General features: G+C 42.0%; 1 protein-coding gene across 3 annotated transcripts in view; it reads right to left on the reverse strand.

Moving 5' to 3' along the window:
* Positions 1–12,186, reverse strand: part of LHPP (phospholysine phosphohistidine inorganic pyrophosphate phosphatase) — a 167,651-nt gene that overhangs the window by 119,383 nt on the left and 36,082 nt on the right. For all 3 annotated transcript variants that reach the window (XM_084634679.1, XM_084634680.1, XM_084634681.1), the window contains exons 4-5: positions 9,730–9,793; positions 8,095–8,187 (exon numbers count right to left, since the gene is read on the reverse strand). In XM_084634679.1, the coding sequence (XP_084490805.1) occupies positions 8,095–8,187; positions 9,730–9,793 (157 nt within the window). The remainder of the gene's footprint in view (positions 1–8,094; positions 8,188–9,729; positions 9,794–12,186) is intronic.

A 12,186-nucleotide genomic window follows, 5' to 3' on the forward strand; every position in this document is an offset into this window, starting at 1 on the left:
AATCAGTAGTGATGAGAAAACAGTTACTGTGAAATGGCTGATCAATGACATCTGACAGCCACAAAATAATCCCTAGTGGATATATGGCCATATCATAGATATCACCGCTACAACTGGAAATCTTGTTGGCAGTCTGAACACATGTGGACTGAACCATCTTCTCACCCCCAAAAGTAGTCCATGCTAGTAAGCTTATGGAGCACTGGTAGGGCAGTATGTGGAAACTTTCTCTTACTGTACCTGTTCTGTGAATAGCGGAGTTTAGCCAGGGTTGCCGACCTGGAACTATACACACACACACACACAAATAAACTCACACACTAATTCTGAAGGAGAAAAAATTACAGATTAAGAAGATGAATGACACAGCCAAAACATCTATGCTAAACAAAATAATAACTTTGTGTTTTTTTACACTTAAGCCAAGCTCACGTGCTGTACTTTGAAGTGAAGTGAAGTGCATGGAGAAGGTAAATGGAAAAGATGCCACCGAAATATCTATGCCAACTTTAATAGAATTTTCATACAGTGTAACCTCCAAGAATAAAAAGTATTTTTGCATAAGCAGATTTTTTTTACAGGCTTAATAGCCATAATCATGTTAAATATGACTGGGATGTGCAGCAATAGAAATCTATATGCAAAATCTTAACTAATGTATTAAAATCCTTTATAAGAGAAACTTCTTGTATTTACTTTTCTCCTCTTTCCCCTCAGCCTGATAATCATCTAGGCTTTGAGATTCCAATTCACTTTAAAATGATGTGTATATCTGGGACTCCTACTTGCTGAGCAACCAAACATGCAAAGGGCATCAAATGTGAATTCTGACCTGCAAGATATTGTACAATAAGGCAGATAAGATAGAGACAAATACGCTGGGACACTGGGGCAGTTTTCCAAACGCCTAATGGGCAGTTATATTTGAATTGATCTTTCAATGGAAGTTGAGCGCCTAACTCCTATTTGTGCCATTACAAATCTCTCCTAAACCCCAGAGGGGCGATCCCATCCCAAATAAATGCAGAAAGTACAACCACAGAAGTAGACACTTTCTACCACTCTTGGAGTGACCTCACTGGGTTTTATGCATCACTAACTCCGGGGTTTGCAGGTAACAGAATCAGAATTTGTTAGCTACCTGTAGTTTATGTACTCTGATATGACATGCCATAATTCCCATTAAAACAAGAACATCTGCTATAGACAGAACTTTTTGTGATAATATAATATTTCTGGAACCTTAACATTATTTAGGTTTTATTGTAAATTTGTCAAAATCATCCATAGTTTCATCTGCCTTAAAACATTTGAATTACGTATTTCAATAACCTATAAGATGTGTTATTCTTTGACATACTACTGAACCATAAGAAGGCTCTGGCTACCTCTTAGAGATTTAAATTTCCAATCTACTAAAGTAATACCATCAATCTGTTATTTTTATGCCACTGAGGAAAGATTACAATGAAAACTGGACTTCAGGGAGTTCCTTCTACTCCAAGTGCAAGTTGAAAACATCTCAGCCGTAGAAGACAAAGTCAGGGTCTCAGTAAGAAGCAGTCATCAAGGGAAATGACTGGTGATTATTGATTAAAGCAGTCTGAGAATTTTAAACATTGACACAGCCTACCATTACTGTAGTGAGATAGCATTGTAAAAAAAAGATATTTTTTCATTAAAAATAAGGTAATAGAAAATTGTAATATATTTTATAAAACACCTAATTCGTCTAAAATTATTTAACGATTGTGTGCTACTGCTGATTTGACGTTTAAATTGATTTCAGAAATGGAATAAATTATTACTGAGTATTTTATAATGGTAGAAGCAATTAAACTGCTCCTTATTTTGCAGTCATAGGTATAGACATACAGCACATTTAGGAGAGAGAGAAAAACATTATATAACAGATCATTAGGGAACCAATTGTATTGTAAGAACTCTGTACTTTTATATGTGTACACACACACACACACACACACACACACACACACACTCTCTCTCTCTCTCTCTCTTACATTTGCAAAGTCTAGTTAGGAAAAGCCAGAATTAATGCTACCCAAACAACTTTGATTTGGCCCCCTTGTGCGTATGCATTATGGTACAACCTATTCTTCAGCCTACATACTATTTTTCTGCAGTGAAAAGTGTCAAGCAACTTAAACTATAGGTAGCACTACCAGCTCTGCCTATAATATAATTTCTTTCAGTTATTTAATACACACACACACACTTTTTATATATAAAAATATATATATTGAATATATAAAAAACATTCTATATAGACACACGCAACGTGGAGGCGTCTACCCAGGCCCTGGTCTTGACTTGCTGCAAATGAGGCCTGCATGTCCCTGCTGATGAAACCCAGGCTGAGGGAATCACCTGGTATGAGAGGTGTTTCCCTTAGGAAGCAGGTAAGAGAGCTGCAAGAGGAGATGCTTCATCTGCGTAGCATCCAGGAGCATGAGGATCTCATCAACAGGACGCCCATGTATACATCTGGGACAGAGGACGTTACCTGTCTACAGAGGACTACAGCAGCACCAGAGGAGGAAGGAGGAATGGCTGTTTTAAAGGGAAGAGATTGGCTGCTGGCCACATTGGCATTAGACAGTGCTCCACCCCACACCCAAGTCGACTGTCTATTGTGGTGACAAACCAGTATGCTGTACTGGTAACAGGAAGTTGAGGAGCAGACCCCAGTGACTGAGGAGGACCTACCTACCCCAAAGGTGGAAGACTCATGGCCACTGCACCCAAGAGGAGGCGGCGTAAGGTGCTGGAGGTCAGAGACTCTCTTCTGAGGGGCATGGAGGCACCCATCTGCTGACCTGACATGATGACCAGAGAGATGTGTTGCCTGTCTGGGGCCCATGTCAGAGATGTTATGGAAAGGTTGCCGAGGCTCTCTGATCACTACCCTATGCTCCTCAGCCACATGGATACCAATGATTCTGTGAGGCAACCCTGAGGAGATCAGCAGTGACTACAAAGGTGAAGGGGTCAAGGCACCAACTGAACTCTTGTCCATCCTCCCGGTTGAATCATAGATTAGGGTTGGAAGAGACCTCATAAGAACATAAGAATGGCCATACTGGGTCAGACCAAAGGTCCATCCAGCCCAGAATCCTGTCTACCGACAGTGGTCAATGCCAGGTGCCCCAGAGGGAGTGAACCTAACAGGTAATGAATGACCTAGTGATCTCTCTCCTGCCATCCATCTCCACCCTCTGACAAACAGAGGCTAGGGACACCATTCCTTACCCATTGTGGCTAATAGTCATTAATGGACTTAACCTTCATGAATTTATCCAGTTCTCTTTTAAACCCTGTTATAGTCCTAGCCTTCACAACCTCCTCAGGCAAGGAGTTCCACAGGTTGACTGTGCGCTCAGTGAAGAAGAACTTCCTTTTATTTGTTTTAAACCTGCTACCCATTAATTTCATTTGGTGGGCCCTAGTTCTTATATTATGGGAACAAGTAAATAACTTTTCCTTATTCACTTTCTCCACACCACTCATGATTTTATATACCTCTATCATATCCCACCTTAGTCTCTTTTCCAAGCTGAAAAGTCCTAGCCGCTTTAATCTCTCCTCATATGGGACACGTTCCAAACCCCTAATCATTTTAGTTGCCCTTTTCTGAACCTTTTCTAATGCCAATATATCTTTTTTGAAATGAGGGGACCACATCTGTACGCAGTATTCAAGATGTGGGCGTACCATGGATTTATATAAGGGCAATAAAATATTCTCCGTCTAACTCTCTATCCCTTTTTTAATGATTCCTAACATCCCGTTTGCTTTTTTGACTGCCACTGCACACTGTGTGGACGTCTTCAGAGAATTATCCACAATGACTCCAAGATCTTTCTCCTGATTAGCTGTAGCTAAATTAGCCCCCTTCATATTGTATGTATAATTGGGGTTATTAGGAGGTCATCTAGTGCAACCCCATGCTCAAAGCAGGACCAACACCAACTAAATCATCCAAGCCAGGGCTTTGTCAAGCCGGGTCTTAAAAACCTTTAAGGATGGAGATTCCACCACCTCCCTAGGTAACCCACTCCAGTGCTTCACCACCCTCCTAATGAAATAGTTTTTCCTAATATCCAACCTAGACCTCCCACACTGCAACTTGAGACCACTGCTTCTTGTTCTGTCATCTACCACCACTGAGAAGAGCCTAGCTCCATCCTCTTTGGAACCCCCCTTCAGGTAGTTGAAGGCTGCTATCAAATCCCCCCGCCCCCACTCTTCTCTTCTGCCGACTAAATAAGCCCAGTTCCCTCAGCCTTTCCTCATAAGTCATGTGCTCCAGCCCCCTAATCATATTCGCTGCCATCCACTGGACTCTCTCCAATTTTTCCACATCCCTTCTGTAGCGGAGGGCCCAAAACTGGACACCATACTACAGATGTGGCCTCACCAGTGCCAAATAGAGGGGTATAATCACTTCCCTTGATCTGCTGGCAATGCTTTTACTAATGCAGCCCATTATGCCTTCTTGGCAACAAGAGCACACTGTTGACTCATATCCAGCTTATCATCCACTGTAATCCCCAGGTCCTTTTCTGCAGGACTGCTACTTAGCCAGTCGGTCCCCAGCCTGTAGCGGTGCATGGGATTCTTCCGTCCTAAGTGCAGGACTCTGCACTTGCCCTTGTTGAACCTCATCAGATTTCTTTTGGCCCAATCCTCCAATTTGTCTAGGTCACTCTGGACCCTATCCCTACCTTCCAGCATATCTACCTCTCCCCCCCAGCTCAGTGTCATCTGTAAACTTGCTGAGGGTGCAATCTATCCCATCATCCAGATCATTAATAAAGATGTTAAACAAAACCGGCCCCAGGACCAACCCCTGGGGCACTCCTCTTGATATCAGCTGCCAACTCGACACTGAGCCGTTGATCACTACCCATTGAACCCAACAATTAAGCCAGCTTTCTATCCACCTTATAGTCCATTCATCCAATCCATACTTTTTTAACTAGCTGGCAAGAATACTGTGGGAGACCGTACCAAAAGCTTTGCTAAAGTCAAGATATATCATGTCCACTGTTTCCCCATATCCACAGAGCCAGTTATCTCATCATAGAAGGCAATCAGATTGGTCAGGCATGACTTGCCCTTGGTGAATCCATGTTGACTGTTCCTGATCACCTTCCTCTCCTCCAAGTGCTTCAAAATGGTTTCCTTGGGGACCTGCTCCACGATTTTTCCAGCGACTGAGATGAGGCCGACCACTCTGTAGTTCCCCAGGTTCTCCTTCTTCTCTTTTTAAAAGATGGGCACTATATTTGCCTTTTTCCAATTGTCCGGCACCTCCCCCGATCACCACGAGTTTTCAAAGATAATGGCAATGGCTCTGCAATCACATCAGCCAATTCCCTCAGCACCCTTGGATACATTAGATCTGGACCCATGGACTTGTGCATGTCCAGCTTTTCTAAATAGTCCTTAACCTGTTCTTTCATCACTGAGGGCTGCTCACCTCCTCCCCATACTGTGTTGCCTAGGACACCAGTGTGGGAGCTGACTTTGTCTGTGAAGACCAAGGCAAAAAAAGCATTGAGTACTTCAGGTTTTTCCACATCATCTGTCACTAGGTTGCCTCCCCCATTCAGTAAGGGTCCCACACTTTCCCTGACCTTTTTCTTATTGCTAACAAACCTGTAGAAACCCTTCTTGTTACCCTTCACATCCCTTGCTAGCTGCAACTCCAGTTGTGTTTTGGCCTTCCTGATTACACCCCTGCATGCTTGAGCAATATTTTTATACTCCTCTCTAGTCATCTGACCAAGTTTCCACTTCTTGTAAGCTTTCTTTTTGTGTTTAAGCTAACCAAAGATTTCACTGTTAAGCCAAGCTGGTTGCCTGCCATATTTGCTATTCTTTCTGCACATTGGGATGATTTGTTCCTGCGCCCTCAATAAGGCTTATTTAAAATATAGCCAGCTTTCCTGGACTCTTTCCCCGCCTCATATTAGCCTCCCAGGGGATCCTGCCCATCAGTTCCATAAGGGAGTCAAAATCTGCTTTTCTGAAGTCCAGGGTCCATATTTTGCTACTCTCCTTTCTTCCTTTTGTGAGGATCCTGAACTCAACCATCTCATGGTCACTGCTGCCCAGGTTGCCACCCACTTCTACTTTCCCTACCAATTCTTCCCTGTTTGTAAGCAGCAGGTCAAGAGGAGGACCCTGGTTCCTCCAGTAGTTGTACCAGGAAGTTATCCCCAACACTCCAAAAACTTCCTGGATTGTCTGTGTACTGCTATATTGCTCTCCCAGCAGATGTCAGGGTGATTGAAGTCCCCCATTAGAACCAGGCCCTGTGATCTGGAAACTTCAGTTAATTGTCTGAAGAAAGCCTCGTCTACCTCATCCTCCTGGTCCGGTGGTCAATAGCACACGCCCACCACGACATCACCCTTGTTGCTCTCACTTCTAAACTTAACCCAAAGACTCTCAACAGGCTTTTCTCCAGTTTCTCCAGGCAAGGGCTCACACAGGGACACACACATGCTGGAGATGAATGCATGGCTGTGCAAATAGTGTCGATGGGAGAGCTTCAGCTTCCTCGACCATGGGATGCTGTTCCAGGAAGATGCTCTGCTGGGAAGAGATGGGGTCTACTTGACCAAGTAGTACTCTGAAGGACAGGATTAGAATTCAAAATCACCCTGACAAATTGGAGAGTTGGTCTGAATTCAACATGATGAAATTCAATAAAAGATAAGTGCAAAGTACTTCACTTAGGAAGGAAAAATCAAATGCATAACTACAAAATGGGGAATAAACGGGCTAGGTGGTGGTACTGCTGAAAAGGATCTGTGGGTTAAAGTGGATCACAAATGGAATATGAGTCAACAATGTGATGCAGTTGAGAAAATGGCTAATATTATTCTGAGGTGTATTAACAGATGTGTTGTATGTAAGACACAGGAATTAACTATCCTACTCTACTAGACACTGGTCAGGTCTCAGCTGGAGTATTGTGTCCAATTTCTAGTTCAAAAAAGAACTAGATAAGTTTATGGAGGATAGGTCCATCAATGGCTATTAGCCAGGATGGACAGGGATGGTGTCCTAGCCTCTGTTTGCCAGAAGCTGAAAATGGGCGACAGGATGGATCACGTGATGATTACCTGTTCTGTTCATTCCCTCTGGGGCACCAGGCATTGGCCAGTGTTGGAAGACAGGATACTTGGCTAGATGGACCTTTGGTCTGACCCAGTGTGGCCGTTCTTATGTTAATTCTGGGTACTACACTTTAGAAGAGATGTGGACAAATTGAAGAGTCTTTTGTGGAGACTCTACTTTTGTTCTTTTTTGTGTTGTTGTTTCCTTTAACTTAAGTAATAGTCCTTCCTTCTGAAATACTCTAAGATGGTGGAGAGGAGAAAAGAGGGTGTGGTAAAAGGAGAGAATCAGAGGTGGTAAGGAAGGAAGGACAGAACAATTGAAAAGGGAGAGGAGGATGAAGGGATAATTAGGGAGAAGAAAGGTGTATGGTACAGGACACGCAGCGTGATAGGAAGAGGAAAGTAATGGAAGGGCACAAAGGATCACAAGAGGAAGAGGACAAAATATGGAAAAATTACACTGTATATTTCAGGAGTGAATTTCCTGCATTACAGTACTTCTACTAAGTGATTGAGAAGAACATGCAGTGGAGAAGAAATAGAGGAGGTCACTGCACTCGGGTATTTATACTACATTTACACTAGTAGACAAGGTCAGACTCTGCTGTCTAATTAGATTTGTGGGTTGGGCCAGAAATTTTTTTCTTTACAATGTTATTGTAAAGATTCTTCATCAGATCTTTCGAAGATTTCATGGGAATAAATATACGTATAATGTAAATATAATGTAACATTTTAGAATGGCCATTAAACAAAGCACTTTTCATTTGCCAGTGTGGGCCCAATCCTGAAGTCCATACTCCATCAATCTTTCCACTGGTTTCAATGAAAGTTTTCACTGAGAAAAGATTGCCAGTTGGTGCCCCAGAAATATACTTTTTTTATTCAGGTGACAATAACTGCGCAGCACATCCAGTGAATGTTGCACAAGACATCTTACCTGCTGTGGCTCAACTTCCATCTCTGCCAAGGCTGACTGGAAAAACATTTTTGCCGGCTTTCCCACCACCTCAGCTTGAACATCACAAGCATACTAAGAAAAAGGACAGAAATAATATTGTATAGATTAGAAATGGATTTGTTCAACTCCACATTCTCTGTAGATTGTATGAAAGAGTATGCGATTACTGACTGATTCCTTTCAATAATGTATGGATTAGTAGATGCAGGTAACTAACAGAGGATTTGGATAATACAAGTGTTGACTGTTCTGTTAGGGGCAAAGGCCCTCTAGAAATGTGTAGAATTAAGAATTGGGCATATTTTCCAACATGAAAGTAGTTTTCTAATTCTAATCTTGCTCACACTTGAGTCACAAAAATTCATTGTTACAGCAATGATGTGCTTTGCTGACAAACTTGTGTTCAGGAATTGTGGGTGAATTTCAAGGATATGGAGGTTTTGTGAACCATATAGCCCATTTTTAAGGTTGAAAGCCTTATTTAGCTGTAGTTATATACCCATGTTGTAATAAATAAGACGTTCCTAGCTAACAGGAAGCCTGCACTGTTTATTATGGACAGGCAACCCTCCCCAAAAGCTACATTGGCACAAGTGAGTTCACTGCATTCACATGGTACAGTATATATACATGCTCTTTATTTTTCCATTAGAATGCTCCCTGTATCCCCTCCCCTCCCACTTTGCTCCTTTCTCCCTAGTTGCTCTGAATTTATTTTTAATCCCTCTCTGAGCCTCAGGGCAGGTCTACACTACAAACTTGCATTGGTAAAGCCGTAGCGCTTCTGGTGAACATGCTCTAAACTGACGGGCAAGAGCTCTTCTGTCAGCTTAATTCCATCTCAGCGAGAGGCAGTAGCTATATCGGTGGGAGAGCAGCACTGTCTACACAGGGAGTTAAGGTCAGTATAACTATGTCGCTAAGGGGTGTGGATATTTTCATACCCCTGAGCAATGTAGTTATACCAAAATAAGTGTGTAGTGTAAACCTGGCCTCAGTAAACGGGGCATAATAACTCGTCCCTTCACTCATATTTAGCGCGACTTATCTAATAGGCCCCATTCCTATTATGACTTCAGCACACGCCTAGTTTCATGCATGAGTCATCTAATTATAATCAATGGCATTACTCATATGCTGAAAGTTGGACATGTGCTTAAACATCTTGCTAAATCAGAACTTTACACTGTAAGCTCTTAAGAAAAAGGAGTTTCTTACCATGCACATTCCTAGCGCAAAGCCTTGCATAAAGGGGCACCAGTCCTGGTTGGGATATCTAGCCTTTGTAACAGGAATTCTCTCTGCCCCATTCTTAACTGAATTTCTTAATTGTATTTTTCCTCTCTGACTCCTTTTTCCACTATCTTTCCTTCCCATACAGGAGCCCAATAATATTAAAGTTCAAGCTGAAACTTTTGAATACATAATATAAGAATGGGGTTAGAGCCAAGCAGAATGAGTTCACCCATTCACATGCGCAGCAATGCAGTTAATTTATAGTTATTTCCTCTCCCAAAATGAGCAAAAAGAATCACAGAAGATAACACATATTTCTATCAGTTATTTTGAGCAAGGTGCACAGAGCAGGTAAACATAATACAAGCTATAACATACCTCTAATGCCTTCATATACACTCCAACGTCAAGTTTCAGACCATCGGTTTCTTTATAATAGCGTCTGGAAATGGAAGTGATAAAGATGTTGGCAATTGAACATAAACTATATTCTATTAATTCTGTGCCTATGCAAATGTGTGTATGGCTGGGACTAGAAGATAAGTAATTAAGAATTCTGGAGCCTTAATTTACAGTGAATTGTACTATGCAGTCTGTCCGCTACTCAATGTGGTGCACTGCTAACGGGGAGACCTAACCAGATCCCAAGATCAAATTCAGACCTGCCACATGTTGCATAATTCCACTGACTCCAATGAAAAGTTCAACCATCCTATGCCAGGGCTGAATTTGGGACATTAGTTCGGGGGTAAGCTGCCTGAGGGGGCTCCTTATTCAAAATAACACAACCAGTTTAAGAGCGCCTCTATTTTCTTGACTTTTTTTTCTTAGAAGTTCATCTATCCAAAAAGAGATTAACTGCAAAATTATTAGCATTGACTTCAATGGAGTTGCAACTGCTTATGTCAGGCCCAACATAATTCTCTGGTTCTATCTGGCTACAGTTCTTAAGTCATAGGGTCTACACCTCCTCCCAGTGAAATCAATCAGTTTTGCCATTAAGTTTGGCAATTGCTGCACAGTACTGGGACTGTATTGTACAAGCCACAGGATACACCACTTACACACAAACAATTCATGGAGAAAGATCACATAATATATTAATGACTAAATTTTTTCACATATCTGTTAACAAATGCTAAAACTTTACAGTTTGTTATTATCATTTGTATTGTGGTAGCAGGCAGTGGCCACAAACAGTTTCAGAGCCTGACAGTGGTAGTCACAGTAGAAACACATACACTTTTCCCATGTGTTTCCTGCAAAGTTTAAATGAATACTGCAGGGAGATGTTAGTGGAGAATCTTGCTGATTCACTGCAGCAGGTGTAGTCTGTTAACTCCACCCTGGATAGAAGGGAAGCGTGTGTGTGGATTTTTCTCTTGAGTGGTCCTGTGAACAGGACTGTCTCTAGGCACCAGCAAAGCAAGCACGTGCTTGGGGTGGCACAATTCCAGGGGCGGCATTCCGGCCACCCTCTTTTGCTTGGGCGGCATTCCGGCCACCCTTGGGCAGTTGCACTCTCGGAGCTTGGGGCGGCAAATTTTTGCTTCGGGCGGCAAAAAACCTAGAGCTTGTTCTGCCTGTGAACAAAGGGTTGGAACTGAGAAGTTCTAAGAGGGAAGTCGAGAAGCAATCTGGAGAAAAGGCTTACACTGTCATTTATGGCCAAGGTCTTCAAAATTGTTTTGGGTGCCCAACTTGAGATGTTTTAAAGGGACCCTCTTTTTCAAAAATTGCAAAGCACCTATCCTCTGAATCAGCTGCCTCAAGCTGAACACCCAAAATCACTAGTGGCTCTGAAAACCTTGGTGCCTGCCTAAGTGTTATAATGAGTTATCTTTAAAAATAAAGCCATGCGTCCTCTCCCCCCAATCCCCCCACAATCTTCCACTGTGTGTGTTGGCTGTTTTTTGGAACAGGAGGAGCACCATCCGTTCCAGCACCTAGGACATAATACGTTGGGCTACATTTGGCAACTTGTTTTCTTCAGGCTGGAGAAGTACTACTGGGGAGGTGAAGCCTTTCAAAAAGCTGATTTAGTCATAGTTATTTTTGAGTTTTTAAAGAGCAGGTTATTAATGCTAAACCAAAACAGAGATAAATACCGGTGGCCCTGAAGGAGCCATTCTTGTCTGTTGTGCAACACACATTTTGTTTTTTTTTTTTAAATGTTAATTCTTGGCCCCAGAAGCTGTAGTGACAACTTCTTATCTCAAGGGCTCAATAGACCTTAATGGAAATGGAAAAATCTTCTTAGTTTGTGGATTATTGACCTGTTGGAGAACAGCTTAATGGCTGCCCAGGAGCAGTTAAATCCATTGTGCTGCTACCCCTTGACACATTTTGTCTGTGGATTCTTCAATATGGGTGAAAAGTCCCTACAACTATTCGTGTAGAAGAATAAACAGAAAGATAAAGAAAAAGATTGAGAACCAGCAATGTCATCACTTTTGTACATCAAAGAACCAGCTGATTGCAAATAACACTGTCCTTCCAAATATAAAACAGAATGACCCTATGTTATAGATCTGCAACACAAAAGTGATAAAACCTTTGAATCCCATGTGTATTTATTTATTTGTGTTGCCTTAAATTAAAACCAGGCTGACCAATTTTTTATTAAAGATTCTTTTTAAAAAACATGTGTTCAAATTCTGTGAGCTCAAATTTCATCTGGAGCCTATTTTTTATGACCAAGCACATGCACACTACAGACAGGGGTGCTATAGAAATTGCTGAGCTAGACAGTCTGCTAGATAGGTTTCCAGACCCTGAAAACAGAGGTTGTATGAGACACAGTGGCACAAATGATGTCAAGAATAGGGTCAGCGA

The sequence above is a fragment of the Lepidochelys olivacea genome (genome assembly GCF_965140295.1).
Source record: "Lepidochelys olivacea isolate rLepOli2 genome assembly, chromosome: 7".
Classification (NCBI taxonomy): Eukaryota; Metazoa; Chordata; order Testudines; family Cheloniidae; genus Lepidochelys; species Lepidochelys olivacea.